The 16,386-nt window shown below is 35.0% G+C and overlaps 1 protein-coding gene and 1 long non-coding RNA gene across 2 annotated transcripts in view; one reads left to right on the top strand and one right to left on the bottom strand.

Annotated features, from left to right (window-relative positions):
- Positions 1 to 300: 300 nt before the first annotated feature.
- Positions 301 to 6,035, top strand: LOC148623265 (uncharacterized). Its single transcript, XR_015919401.1, has 2 exons — positions 301 to 2,080; positions 2,449 to 6,035. It is a non-coding gene; the product is annotated as an uncharacterized LOC148623265 (long non-coding RNA).
- Positions 6,036 to 9,070: 3,035 nt separating this feature from the next.
- Positions 9,071 to 16,386, bottom strand: part of LOC148623266 (lysophosphatidylserine lipase ABHD12-like) — a 53,804-nt gene continuing 46,488 nt past the window's right edge. The window contains exon 12 of the mRNA XM_088564987.1: positions 9,071 to 9,300. Within this exon, the coding sequence (XP_088421113.1) occupies positions 9,279 to 9,300 (22 nt within the window). The 3' untranslated portion in view covers positions 9,071 to 9,278. The remainder of the gene's footprint in view (positions 9,301 to 16,386) is intronic.

Raw genomic sequence — 16,386 nt, forward strand, 5'->3', positions numbered from 1 at the left:
TCAAACATCTTCTCCTCTGAAAATATATTGAATAGATTTGGATGAAAGTTAATGTGGTAAGGTGGCATTTTTGGTATGTATGTATATTTATAGGTTTACTTGTGCATTTTAATTGTGTCAATTATTTCATACTTCAGTACAGATTATATTTGTATTGTAGTATCCTATTTTTGTTTATTCAAGGCATATTTGTACTGGGAGTAGATTCAGGTAGTTCAGGTATTTCAGGTTCGCTCAGGTGTGAAATTGGTCAGGTGTTTTAGGTATTGAATTTTACTGGTTTTAGTTCAGATTGAACTTATGCGGCAGGAATCTTGTCAGAGGGAAGTCAGTAATCGAGCTTACCAGATTTGGTTATTAGTTTTCCACTGAATCTTGCTTTTGGCCTACACAAGGACAAAAAAAAATACCGATGACAAAGTATGTGTGGAATCTATGTGATAAATTAGCCTCAGCTAGCAGTGGAGTCATCCAGAAAGGCACAGGCAACCCAGAAAGAATGATATGATGTCCGCATTAGAGGTACCGCCATCCCGAAGGGTGATAAAGTTCTGGTGAAGATACTCCATTTCGAGAGACGACACAAGTTGGCAGACAAGTGGGAAGATACACCTTATGTTGTTGTAGACCAGCCAAATCCAGAGGTACCAGTCTTTGCTGTCACCCGAGAGGATGGAAAGGGAAACATCAAGAAGCTTCAACGAAACTTGTTACTTCCTGTGGGTTACATTAGAGATTAGAGTACGCTTGCAGAAAAACCAAAGCCAGTGCCACACCCAAGAACTAGACTAAAAACAGCAAAGTCAACAGAAGAAGAATCAGTTGATGAAACTGAATTAACATAACTGAGTAGTCCGATGTTGGGTCCGTGTGGACAGTAGACAGCTAGTCAACTCTTGCTGAGACACCTGCTGTTAACATGGATGTACCCGTTCGATTGGGGACGCCCAATCTGAGGAGTCACAGAGAAGCGCTTCCGATGATGCTAAGGATATCACTGATGGTCACTCCGTCCATAGTAATATGTCTCAGGAGTCAGAACAGACATCACCCATGCATGTTAGACGGTCTGGTAGGATGCGAAGACAACCAGCCTGGCTTCTAACTGGGCAGTTTGAAATCAGCATGGCAGCTGTAACGTCTAGTTTACCTGAGTGGCGACAGAAAGCGGAATATCTGAGAACTTAACACAGACACCTCTGTTTAGAGAGACTGGCTTAACCAGAGAAACAGCTCTTTCTGTAATAGATATCATCCATCCACACTAGCTGTAATGACGGGACGTCATTTTTGCAGCTGGGGGGAATGTGTTTTAAGGTGGTATTTTTGGTATGTATGTATATTTATAGGTTTACTTGTGCATTTTAATTGTGTTAATTATTTTATATTTCAGTACAGATTATATTTGTATTGTAGTGTCCTATTTTTGTTTATTTAAGGTATATTTGTGCTGGGAGTAGATTCAGGAAGTTCAGGTATTTCGGTTCGCTCAGGTGTGAAATTGGTCAGGTGTTTTAGGTATTGAATTTTACTGGTTTTAGTTCAGATTGAAATTATTCGGCGGGATTCTTGTCAGAGGGAATTCAATAGTCGAGCTTATCAGATGTGCTAATGTTACAGGGAGAATTGTAGAATTTTGTGTACTGATTCAATATTTATTCTCAGGTTAGTTTTTCATTCTCTTTACTAATTATTCTAATCGACTAGCTCTAAAATTCACGATTTAGTGTAAGTATAGGTATGAATGGCTTTGAGCAAATGTGCGATCGGAGTGAGTAACTGACGAGCGCTAGTTGGTAAAAAGATTTTTAACGCAATTTATTTTTAAGAAAACCAATTGCAGTTTAAAGGTTAAAATGTCTAAATCCTGATTCACTAAAATATGTGCTAACGTACATTTTCATTGGTAAAGTGCTAAATATCTAAACTGCATTCATTTATAAATATGATGTAAGTTTTGTTTTCCGCAGCTCTATTTCTGAAAAAAAGGTATTCATGATTTGTATGTCGTGCTGTAGGTACGACTGTTTGACAACTGTTTATTCGAGACGTACAAAAAGCCTTTGTACAAACTTACAAGGTATACTTTAATTGCTAAGTTATTTTAACAGAATTATTGTATTTTATATTTTCTATATTTTGAACTGCGTAGTTATACAAGCAATTCGTATGATGTGAATTCTGGAACAGTGCATAATTGATTTAGTAGTTTATCTGTATTTTTTGAGAATCAGTCTAAAGTTAGCAAAACGTACTATATTGATTTTGCAGCGTAGATACATGCACTACTTACAAGACGCAAATAGTTATTTTCTTTTTAAATATAGTGCCCGGTTGTTCTAAGAGAACTCTGCCATGAGCTTTAATGTGTGAATACTTTTATGTGTGATTATTTGTAATGTTGTACACTTTCCATATATGTAGCTTATTATCATTATTATATTACAGGGCGCTTTTTTCTTTCCTGTATGTCCGAAGTTGACGGAAAGTGATGTAGTTATACATGTAGTAAGCAGTTGATTTTGTTTGGACTAGTGCCCCAAACCTACTTCATTAAGTTGAAAAAACATGGCCATCATTGCTAAAAATAGAACATAGGGGTCAGACAGCAGGTTTTTTTGCATATATCTCCAAAACCGTTAGGTGTAATTCTGACACAGGGTAAAAGTATTCAGCATGATGAGGTCTATATGTGGTGAAATTTCAGTAAAAATCTGTGGACCCATGGAGTTATTGCCCTTTTTGTACGTCTTTTGCTGTTTTTGATGTTATTACAGAATTCAATGAAAGTTAGTATTTTTGTTTTTAGGGTATCCTAAACAAAATGACTGTTTGGATTTTTGATCGGTGAAAAAATATGGCCGCTGTTAATGGAACAGAGTACAACAATATTAAACGAGGCGAAGCCGAGTTCAATATTGTTGTACTTTGCTCCATAAAACCTCATTTTGATCAAGTTTAAGTGTAGTAATCGTTTTATTACATAAGGTCCTATTTTACTGTTTTGTGTGAATAGTCTTATTTCAGTGATATCAGAATAAAATTTATCTTAGTTTTTGTGTTAAATATTTTGTTAAATGTACATGTACATGTTTAATAATATTAAGGTAGGAGTATAATCGTACGTACATGTACAAAAAAATTCATTTGGAGAGATTTAGAGCTTTTCACAAAGACTTGAATTCCACCCTTGTTAAAGCCATTGTGGATACCTCTAAATTTGTAAATTTTCTCTGTTTATCTCGTGGATGCAGTTCGAGCTTGAGTATGGTCCCTCTGACCTACTCCATATCTTTTCATTTTCATACTGATACTGAACCTTATCTTTTTTCATAAATATTGAATACCTTCAAATTCAACAAATTTAATTATAACAAGAACAAATTAACAATCAATCATCAACAAATGTCAGTTTTACAGTTTGAACAGTTACTTTTGGTGAAAATGGTAATTTATATTGCATGTAAAAGTGCCACCATAATTATGAATGACTGGCAAAACTGGACCAGGAAATAACGACATAGGCCATTTGCGAAAAGTTTGCAGAGAGGACTTCTTATACAACATTCCATCTTCTGTCCTCGCTTCAGCGTAAAATGTAGATAGAATGGGTCTAATCCCTAAAGTATCACGGATTTTCACGTGTAACGGGAGAGCATGATTTGACTCACAAAATTATACTCCGCCACCGAGGATCGAACCCTAGACCACTCGGTGACAAGCCGGTGACCATTAAGCCAGCGACAAACCGATTCGGCTAAGGAATTAATCCTTTAGCCATGTCAATTAACTGGCTATTTAAATCTCACTACCTACTACAACGCAGGTAGACCGTACTGCCACATTTCCCCCACCTTAAGAGTCTTCGTACCACGAACGACTCAAATACTAGCTCATCAGCTAACCAAACACTGTGGATTTTTTAGTTGGGCGTCAAATGTAACGGAAGAACATGATTTGACTCGCATAATTATACTCCACCACCGACGATCGAAACCTAGACCGCTCTGTGACAAGCTGGTGAGAAGCCAGCGACAAACCGATTCGGCTAAAGAACTAATCCTTTAGCCAAGTCAATTAACTGGCTATTTAAATATCACTACCTACTACAACGCAGGTAGGCCGTCCTGCCACACACGTAAATATTTGGTTAAGTCTCAGCGCTTGGGCTGTCGAATTTCGTGCGTTTTCAACATCCTTTTTCTTAATAATTGCAGTGATTTCTAAATTAGTTGTATCGGCAATTTTTCTTTTATTAGCTCCAGTGCTGTCGGAGTTACCATCTACGCTGGTTGCTCCCATTTTCCAAACAACAATTGAGTTCCGATAGCTTCCGATACAATTTTTTGATTGGCTCGATTCATTTATTAGAAGAGATTTGATTGGCTATTACAATTTCATTGACGGTGATGGCTCGTGCCTCGTACTTTCATCCATAAATTTAGCTCGAGAGTGCAATATATTTTATCTTTTTGCTAATCAGTATGTTAGAAAATGGAATATCACGTGTACTGCTTCTGGCCAATAGGAAAACAATAAAATAGAGCCTTATGTATTTAATCAGAGTATTTCTTATGGCCCGGCGACAGATTTATTGCTGAAGTTAGCCTGGATAAAACGAAGGGTCAATTTATCGTTATGTATACAACGGACACAATTTATCTGACACTCGCGGTAAATCAGCAATTTCACGGTTGATGAGCATACAGTTAGAAGATAGGCTAATCTCATATTACCTGTATTTTTGTTTTATTACTCAGTAAAATATCAATCAAATAATGTCACCCCATTGAGAAAATTAGCAGCCTTAGAACATCCCAGATTGCGAGTTAAAGGTTATTTAAAACATATTTCAAGTTTGAACATTATTTAACAATTCTTTTAAGACAAAGATTTATTCACTCTTTGCGCTTTCAGAACTACAAATAACAAATTGCCAATCGCAACATGGCGTTGGAACGGGATCGAATGAGGCGAACGAATCTGTTATAAGTGTAATGACTCTACTCCAGCAATGCTAGAGGTTGTCTGGCAAGCTATTTTCTGACTTTGTGCCATCCTAACCTCTAGCATCTGACATGTTGAAAGCCACCGCAAATGTGAATTAGCTAAACATGTGTTTTAAAATATTTTGTCTTTTATTTACATGAAAGAAGTTTAACCTACCGGAAATCGAACGATAAAAATCCTAAATATTTGTTTAATAACTAGAAAACATTAATGAAGACAGTTGTCAAAATGACCAGCAATTTTGAATTAGGTCAATAATTTTACGGAATACAATATATTTTTGACAAAACGAACTATAAGTTGGTAAAGACAATTCGTTGGTTAATTTGATATGTTCGTTTCACAAATTTGAAAATCCGTAATTTTATTCAACCGGGATTACACACTCAAAAAGCTAAAAACCAAATACGAAGTTCATTTTAACTGCTTTTACAAAGGATTTCCATGATTGCAGGATTTTCTTATCAGGTAGGTCATTGTTTTTTTTGGTTTAGTCACCTTCTCCCGTGTAATGGTAAAAGACTGTATAAAACGTTTTAAATAGAAAATAGTTTACTATAATTCTGCCGATATCAAGGAACGGCGGAACGAGCGTTATGAAATATGGCGCTCGGAAGTAAGAGTTTGGGGTATGGAGCAACGGAATTCCAACCTCTTACGTTGTAGGAGTATAATGACTCTAAAATTATAGACAAATTTCATTTCATTATGGAGTGCCCCTTTTTATTTAATTTAATAAAAGCCTGTCAACACGACCTAATATCTTAAAATACCGACAAATTATGTGTTCCCAAAATAGAATAACCTTGGAAAAACAATGTAGATTCATAAAAATGTATCACACAAACAGATTTTCTCTAGGCTTACCTTTTAATCTTAAGAAGTACAAATGGGGAGTGTGTAAAGTAAACTGTATGTGTGTGTGTTGTCTTGGTTTTGTTTGATTGTTTTTCTTTTTTATTATTATATAATGTCTCTGTACCATTGTATTTATTGTATATGAGAATAAAATTTCTGTCAGTCTGGACTTTCATCACTTTATTCTTCATTCAAGGTTATTCGATTTTTGATCGACAAATATTTGTCTAGTGCGGTGGACGCATTTTTTCAACAAACGGTCGGTATTTCAATGGGAACAAATTGTGCTCCTCTTCTTGCTGACCTATTCATACACTCTTATGAGGCTGACTTTATAGCTGATCTGATCCGAAAGAAAGAACATCGTTTGGCTAGATCCTTTAATCGCAGTTTCCGCTTTATAGATGACGTACTATCGTTAAACAATCCTAGTTTCGGAGACTTGTTACATCGCATCTACCCCCAAAGAACTTGAGATAAAAGATACTACAGACACTGTGAAGTCAGCCTCATATCTTGACCTACACTTAGAGATCGATAGTGAAGGAAAAATATTGACTAAACTTTACGACAAACGTGATGACTTTTCATTCAGAATTGTCAACTTTCCTTTCATCTGTGGCAACATCCCTTCACCACCTGCGTATGGAGTTTTCATATCATAACTCATACGTTATGCCACAGCTTGCCGTAACTACGCAGACTTTTTGTATCGCGATAGGACTCTTACAGTTAGGCTTCTGGAACAGGGTTATGTTGCTACTAGATTGAAGTCATCACTACAGAAGTTGTATGGTCGTCATCATGAACTTGCACCATGAAAACTGATTTATTCAACGGGTTAGTTTTCCTTTCCTCGTTTGTCTACCCCGGACTTGACTTTTTTATGAGCAACTCGGCGGGTGTTTCTAGAAAAGCAGAAGACGCTTACCCTACCGGTGCACCTGGTCCATGGTCCCAGTCTTTAGTGGAGTCCGAGTTGCTCATTTGCTTTTGTTAATTTATATGTATTACTTTAGTAACTTAATGTTCTTTGTTGTGTATGTCTGTTTTCCATGTCTGGTCTTTGTCCCTGGATTTTCTTTTGATTTCCGCTAGAACCGTGGACACTTTGATTTAATGATTACATTTATTGGTAGTTCTATCAACACGATAGTTTTTCACGCCTCAAGCGGTCGGATATGGTTGTGTAAATTACCACAGACTTGAAATGGTTTGATGATCAAATTTCTTCACAGTTTTGAAACTGCAAGTACGAAGAGAAATACAATTGATCTTGATACTATGTGACAGTCTAACCACGTTTCTTTGTTTGGGGGTCTCGGACCACACATAAGGACAACCTAGTACACTGATAAAATAGAAAGTATGCGAGTCTATAAAAACAACTACAACAGCAACAAAAACAATTGTTTTCATTTTTATTCATCATTTATAATATATACACATTACAAAACAATTATAAAATTTATTGCTAGAAAAAAAAAAAAACCGCATCAATATTGCTACGTCTTAAGCGACAATACCACTTAAAAAAAAACAAAGAATATAATCCTAATTCTGAAAAAAAGTTTCTGATAAAACGAACAGTGCATATAATGAAGTAACTAAGACAGTCTCCTGAGATTCGTTATAAACGAACTCTATTGTAACCCAACAACTGTTGAATTTAGTAAAATTCTGATTGAGAATGACAAATGTTCACCATCAGAAGACGGATTAATTTTCAATGATTTTTTTATGTTGAAGGATTTATGGCCCTGAAACAGATTTTTGGTCATTTTAATGTGTACAACTCTCTGAAACCAATTGCAACAAAATTTAATAAAAGTTGGAATAATTAGTCTAGGGTTTCCTCCACAAGCTGATCATTTAAAATTTTTCATCAGTCAAAAACATGACCGCCTTTACTTAAAATAGAACATTGGGGTCAAAATGCTTTTTTCCCCTCATTTATAGAATAATGAAATTGAAAGCTACCCATAAGATAAAAATGATATAATGAGTTGACGGACAGTATTGAAATTATTTTTATTACAACCATTTTCACCACTTGCTCAGATTCCATCTTTAGGAAACTAGGTGTTTCAAGTTGAATGGTGGTGACATTTTCCCGCAAATTTTTGTACTTGCTTTGATTTCTACAGTTTTTGAGTTACAATAGAGTTAGTTTATATGATCAGTTGTGAAGGAAACCCCAAAAAATTATGCCAACTTATGTATGATATAGCGTGATTCTCAACCCGCAAAGAGTTGGGATATTAAATACGATGGGGACAGAACTTTTTGTAGGTTTAAACTGGTCTGGAAGTGGCATGTCAGTTAAGTGCTAGTAGTCCTTAGTTTGTACATTTGTGTAATTTATATTCAGTTTCTTTATTTCCGTTGTAACAAAGGACTTAGACCTTTTTGAACTGATGTTAAGATGTGTTTAATTGTGTAATATTTTTTCCACAGCGGCCAGATTTTTAGGGGAATGGTTGTGATCACGCTAAAGTACTTTAACTCTTTCGCATTTTTTGCACCTGTCCCAAGTCAGGAATATCTGGCCTCTGTATGTCTTGTTTCGTTATCACCTTTAGTTTATTTTTATGTTACTTAAGTATATAGGGGCAACTCGTACTTGTGTTTAAAGATGTTTTGGGGCTAGCTGCAGCCTGTGGTATGAGGATTTCCTCGTCATTCATTAAGGACCAATGAGTGACCCTGGGCGGACCATTTCATCCCGGTGGATTGTTGTTGTCTCTTTGACATCTACACCACATCTAATCTCTTTACATTGCTTTTTTTTTAAATCAGTCTTAAAAGAAATCATTATTGATTAAAGAGTAATCAAGGGAACCAAGCTTCTAGAAGAAATCAAAAGAATGTAATCCTGGGACAAAGACCAGACATGGAAAGCAGACAAACACAACAAAGAACATTAAATTACTAAAATAATACATGCAAAGAAACAAAAGTAAATGAGCAAACTGGACTCCACTAAAAACTGGTAGAATGGACCAGGTGCACTGGTAGGGTAAGCGTCTTCTGCGTTTCTAGAAACACCTGTCGAGTTGCTCATAAAAAGTAAAGTCCGGGATACACGAAAGAGGAAAGGAAAACTATGACACGTTGAACAAATCAGTTTTTATGGTTTCAGTAGGATACACCGTAATTAAATCGGTGAACACCATAACAGCAAAATAAGTACACCCCGGTATATTGTGTTTTTTTTAAACATATATTTGGTACTTGAAAAGTTTTTATACCAAAAGTTCACTTAATAAGATTTATTGAACCGATTTTGTTTCTTCTCTTTTATTGCTAACAATGAAATCACCAGTTGAAGTGTAATTATTATCACAGACATCCTTAATTGCATTGCAATCAGCAATCACAGTTGTAATCAACATATCTGTAGGTATCTCTCAACACATCTTCATAAAATCCCTGAAATAAATTAACATAAATATATTTGATTGATTCAAAAATGATAAAATATAATAAATGCAAAAACTTGAAACAAATTAATGAGAAATGGGTTAAAAAATGTCTTTATTACTTTTAAAAAACGTCCATATTACTGTTGGGACATGTCAGGGGGAACAACTCCCAAACTACTGGTCTGGTATTTCAAGGGTAACAACTCTCTAGCATGTATAAAATGCCAAGAATATAACTCCTTTATTACTGGTCTGGGATGTCAAGGACAACAACTCCCTAACATGTTTGAAATGTCAAGATTACAACTGCCTTCTTATTGCTATTGATTTTCAAGGATAACAACTCCCTTATTACTAGGTCTCACTAACCACTTTCTATGTTTCCATTACTTAACTTGTTAAAAAAGTAATTTTCAATGTTTCACTGTGAATTTCCAGGATAAATAACACCTTAAAGTTGCATACCATTTCGAAGCTACGAAAATAAGGCTTTCAAATTCATTATTCTAATGGTAAGATGACCATAAAAATTCTTCACAAAATTTACTTGAATAACAAGAGGCTCCCAGGAGCCTGAATCGCTCACCTGGTTAAATTTTTGCCTTTCAAGGGCAATAACTCTGACAAAGAGTTGTCCGACAATTTTGACTCCATGAAGACTTTAGTAGAACTTATCACAAGAATCATTTCATCAACTGAAAGTTTCATTCTATCTATTACAGTTTTCAAGATATTGGCTGAAAATGGCTAAAAACATAATTTTTGCCTTTCAAGGGCAATACCTCTTACATGGAGTCATCTGACAATATTGATCCCTGAAGACTTTTGTAGGCCTAATGATAAGAATCATTTCAACAATTGGAAGTTTCATTAATCTATCATAGTTTTCAAGATATTGACTGAAAACAATATAAAAAAGTCATTTTTCACCTCTAAAAGACAACAACTCCTACATGGAGTCGTCTAACAACTTTGATCCCTGGGAGGCTTTTGTAGGCCTAGTAATAACGATCATTTCAGCTATTGAAAGATATTGGCTAAACCTAACAGTTTTGGAGATACATGCAAAAAAAAAAAAAAAAAAAAACTACTCTCTGACTCCTATGTTCAATTTTTAATAACATCAGCCATGTGTTTTTTAACAAATCAAAACTCCAAAGTCATTTTGTTAAGGATACCCTATAAAACAAAAATATCAACTTCCACTGAATTCTGTATAGTAGTTTCTGAGAAGATTTTTGAAAGTAATAACATCAAAAACAGCAAAAAACGTACAAAAAGGGGCAATAACTCCAACATGGGTAAACAGATTTTCACCGATATTTGACCACAGATGGACCTCATCATGCTAAATACTTTTAACCTATGTCAGAATTAAACAGTTTTGGAGATATATGCAAAAATCTGCTGTTTGACCCTTATGTTCTATTTTAAGTAACGGCGGCCATGTTTTTCAACAGATCAAAAATCCAAACATTCGTTTTGTTTAGGATACCTTAAAAAACAGAAATACAAACTTTCATTGAATTCTGTACAGTAGTTTCTGAGGAGGAGATTTTTTAAAGTAATAACATCAAAAACAGCAAAAAAAAATACAAAAAGGGCAATAACTCCAACATGGGTCAACCAAAATTTGACCACAGATAGATCTTATCATGCTGAATACTTTTACCCTGTCAGAATTTGGTTAACCATTTTGGAGATATATACAAAAAACTGTCTATATTCTATTTTTAATAACGGCGGCTATGTTTTTCAACAGATCAAAAATCGAAACAATTATTTTGTGCAGGATACTCTAAACAACAATCATATTAAGTTTCATCCAAATCCATTTGGTAGTTTCAGAGGAGAAGATGTTTGAAAAATTGTTGACGACGACAAGACGGACGCAAAGTGATGGCAATAGCTCACATGGCCTAAATACTGAAAATCAACATTTTTACCTTTTCTGCTAACTGACAGCATGGAGGCGAATTACTCACACATGTAAACAATATTCATACACTTTTGTAGTAAATTACAAATATGATTTTAAAGTACACATTCTCAGCTTTATTTAGACTACTTTTGATCAGAAAATACACAAATAATGCACTTACAATTCATATTTCTAGGTTCAGTGTGTTTTTGGTACTACATAGGGAGCGGCGATTTGACCCGGAAGTGGTGATACCCTATTCTGACAGGTCAAGGGTGACAAGTCTTTAACAAGTTTGAAATGTCAAGGGTACAACTCCCTAGTTACTGGTCTGATATATCAAGGTTACAACTCCCTTATTACTATTCTGGGATGTCAAGGGTAACAACTATCTAACATGTTTGATATGTCAAGGATACAACTTCTTTATAATTGGTCTGATATGTAAAGGGTGAAAACCCCCTTAGTAGTGGTCTGACATGTAAAGGGTAAAAACTCCCTTAGTACTGGTCTGCCGCGTTAAGGATGAGAACTCCCCTTATTACTGTTCAGGTATGTCAAGGGTAACAACTCTCTAACATGTTTGAAATGTACAGGATGCAACTCCCTTATAACTGGCCTGGTATGTCAAGGGTAATAACTCTCTTTTGGTGGTATTGAATGTCAAAGGTGACAACTCCGTTATTACTGATTTGATATGTCAAGGGTAAAACCTCTCTAACATGTTTGATATGTCAAGGGTTACAACTCTCTTATTACTGGTATGGAATGTCAAGGTTACAAATCCCTAATTAATGGTATGGAATGTCAAGAATATAACTCCCTTAATTTAGGTCTGGTATGTCAAGGGTAGCAACTCTATAATATGTTTGAAATGTCAAAGGCACCAACTCTCTTACATGTTTGATATGTCAAGGGTAACAACTCTCCTATTACTGGTATGGAATGTCATTGATACAACTCCCTTATTACTGGTCTCCTATTTCAAGGGTAACAACTCTCTAACATGTTTGTTATCTCAAGGGTTACAACCCCCTTATTACTGGTCTGGTATGTCAAGGGTAATAACTCCCGCATTACTGGTATGGTATGTCAAGGGTAACAACTCTCTAACATGTTTGTTATGTCAAGGGTTACAACTCCCTTATTACTGTTCTGACAGATCAAGGGTGACAACTCCCTCGTTACTTGTCTAGTAAGTCAAGGATAACAACACTCTAACATGTTTGAAATGTCAAGGATACAACACCCTTATTACTGGTCTGATATGTCAAGGGTAATAAACTCACATATTACTGGTCTGGTATGTCAAGGGTAACAACTCTCTAAAATGTTTGAAATGTCAAGGAGACAACTCCTTTATTACTGTTCTGACAGGTCAAGGGTAACAACTCTCTAATATGTTTGAAATGTCAAGGATACAACTCCTTTATTACTGGTCTGGAATTTTAAGGGCAACAACTCTCTCACATGTTTGATATGTTAAGTGTAACAACTCTATTATTACTGGTATTGAATGTCATTGATACAACTCCCATATTACTGGTCTGGTATATCAAGGGTAACAACTCTCTAACATGTTTAATATGTCAAGGGTTCCAACTCCCTTATTACTGCTCTGATATGTCAAGGGTAATAACTCTCATATTACTGCTCTGGTATGTCAAGGGTAACAACTCTCTAACATTTTTAAAATGTCAAGGATACAACTTCTTTGTTACTGTTCTGACAGGTAAAGGGCAACAACTCTCTAACATGTTTGAAATGTCAAGGACACAACTCCTTTATTACTGGTCTGGAATTTCAAGGGCAACAACTCTCTTACATGTTTGATATGTCAAGCATAACAACTCTCTTATTACTGGTATGGAATGTCATTGATACAACTCCCTTATTACTGGTCTGTTATATCAAGGGTTACAACTCCCTTATAACTGGTCTGGTATGTCAAGGGTAATACTGTGATAGAATTATTGTTCGTTGGGTACCAATATTCGTGGATTTTGTGGGTTTGGTAAACCACGAAATTTGGTTCCCAATGTAAAGGAAATTTTCCATTTGTTTGTATGATGGAGTTGTCGAATCAACGAATTCAAGAATCCACGAACTGATCATTTTCCCCTAAACCACGAAAATTGGTACCCACTTATGAAAGTACTTTCACAGTAACTCTCTAACATATTTGATAAGTCAACAGTAACAACTCCCTTACTACTGGTCTGACAGGTCAAGGGTAATAACTCTCTAACATATTTGAAATGTCAAGGATACAACTCCCTTATTACTGGTCTCATATGTCCAGGGTAATAACTCTCTAACATGTCTGATATGTCAAGAGTAACAACTTCCTTACTACTGGTCTATTTCAAGAAAATAGCAAGTGTCGACCTTTTTCTGAATTTCAATTTTTTAAACTTACTGATGGTCTTTTGGTGATAAAAACCATAAGAATAAAAGAAAACTAGAGGCTCCAGGACAATGAATCGCTTACTTTCAATTTTTGTCTTTCAAGGGTAATAACTCTTAACACAGAGTGGTTCTACACTTTCAAACCATGGGAACTTTTGTAGGCTTAATCTCAAGGATCATTTGATTAATTGGAAGTTTCTTGATCACATGACCAATTGACAATATCTTATTATTTATTATAGGGAGCATTAGGGACATCATATATGTGTTGAAACATGAAAGGCGACAGAATGGTTCTGATGGAGTGATGTCATCCCTTATAGGCAAAACCTACTGGCTAAAAACTGCAAAAAAAATATCATTTCAAGTCTTTCAAGAGAAATAACTCTGACAGGAGGTCATCCTATAACTTCAAGTCTATGGTAACTTTGTTGACCTTATCCTAAAGATTATTTCATCAACTGAGTCTTTTTTTTGTAACTATTAAAGTTTTTAAGATATTGGTTAAAATAGCAAAACAGTTTTTTTGCCTTTCAAGGATAATAACTCTGACAGACAGTCATTCTACAACTCTACATCCAATAGAGACTTTTGTGTGCCTTACTGTAAAGATCACTTTATCAATTAAATTTTTTTTGCATCTATCATGGTTTTCAACATATTGGCTAAAACTGTAAAAAACATGTTTTGCCTTTCAAGGGCAATTAACTCTAACAACTGCAACCTAAGGAGACTTTGTAAGCCTTATCATAAGGATAGTTTCATCAATTGAAATTTTTTTCTTATCTATTATGGTTTTCAAAATATAGGCTAAAAACTGAAAAAAAATTACAAGCAACTCTAAAAAGAGTCATTCTACAACTTATGCTTGAAAATATTGTAGTACAGTGAGTTTTTCATATCATGTGTATATGATTATTAAGTCCATAATTGATGTGCTGTATGATATTTATTAACTTGTTTTACTGATTTGTTTTCTATTCTTCAGATGATCATGGACCAGTATTTAGTATTTCAGTACCCTGACTTACATTTAGAAATACCTTTATGCTTTTGATTTTATAGCACATGTGTTTTACTTATTTATAGTATGCTAATTAGAGTGACCCTAGGTTAATCACTGACCTTATGTAGTTGGTTTCCATTGTGTTGGTTAGCTTTGAATCTCCAGTCTTAAAACCATAATTATATAAATGTATTCATAAACATCTACATAATAATGATCCCCAAACTTACTTAAAAATTTCATCAAAATCCTTAGAGTGATTTATGGAAGTTGAACATACAAGAAATGTAGAAAGACATACACAGAGTGACCCCCATAATTTGTTTGTAGGGGGTGAAACATTTCTAGAAATAGTAAATTATAAAATTATAAAAAGAAAAACAAACAAAAAACAAAACAAAAAACTGGGAGCTTATACAAATAAACAAAATCTTCAAATTTCATGTAATTTAAAGTTTTTGTGCTGTTTGGGACCCCCTTTTTATGAATAAAGTTCTATAATTCGAAAAAATATTAGATAAACTGTGACCAATGCCCACTAACTTGATACCCCCACTCCTACATTTCATACCATACACCTAATTTTATCAATTATTTGATAAATAAAAATTATTCCCTTACAATCTGTTTATATCACTGACCCAAATACTACCTTGGATCATCAAGTATAAATGCAAACTAAGGAAAACCCCTTGATTTTGAAACTTTGGGGAAAAAAATCAGCAAAGCGGAACGAATGTCAACTTGATCTGTAACTCATCAAGGTAGTCTCACATACCGAAAAAAAGTGTGAAAACTTCAATTTCGGTAATTTTTCAAGGTTCAAGGGCCATAACTGGGACAAAAATCAGCAGAGCCAATCAAAACGAAAACTTGATCAGTAACTCATAAAGGTAGACTTACATATTAAAAATCAACTCAATATCTGCAAGCATTTAGGAAAAAAGTGTGGAAAACTTAAATTTCGGTAATTTTTCCAAAGCTAAAGGGCCATAACTCGGACAAAAATCAGTGAAGCAAAACAAAACGTACACTTGATCTGTAACTTACTGAGGTAGACTCATATACCATACCAAAAATCAGCGCAATATCTGCAAGTGTTTAGAAAAAATTGTGGAAAACATAGGGGTGGACTGAAGGACTGACAAAGTGCAAATCTACAGTCCCCTTTGGCTAAAGCCGGTAGGGGACTACTAAACAATTCACCAAAGTTTCAAGGCAATTAGTGGAAGTGTTTTTGAAAATCCAAAAATAGCAACATTTTTGTACAGACTTACATTAATGATTCTGTGAAAGATTTATTCAATTCTATTCAGTGGTAAAGGAGGAGTAAAAGATTAGAGATACCCCCATGACCCCATTTTCACAAATGACAAAGTTCTTGTTTTGATATGTGAAGCCCCTAAGAAATCTAAAATAGTAGGTGCACAATGGGAACATGTAATTATGACTGTGGAAGTTTCATTCATTACATCATAGGCGGAGTAACAGATAAGAGATTGGTCCCTCCATGTCCCCATATTCACAAATGACAGATTCCATGTTTTGATAAGTGAAACCCCCAAATTGATTCGGATCAAAATCTAAAATAGAAGGTGCACAATGGGACATGTAAGAAAGATTCTGAAAAAAAGATCTGTCCCCCTCTGTAATAAAACAGAAAAAAGATGGGTCTCCTCTGTGTAATAAAACAGATAAGAGATGGGTCCCCCCTGTGTAATAAAACAGATAAAAGATGGTTCCCCCACATCCCCCGT

Source organism: Perna viridis, chromosome 2 (genome assembly GCF_037379345.1).
Source record: "Perna viridis isolate PV_CMFRI_1.1 ecotype Kerala chromosome 2, ASM3737934v1, whole genome shotgun sequence".
NCBI classification, from domain to species: Eukaryota; Metazoa; Mollusca; class Bivalvia; order Mytilida; family Mytilidae; genus Perna; species Perna viridis.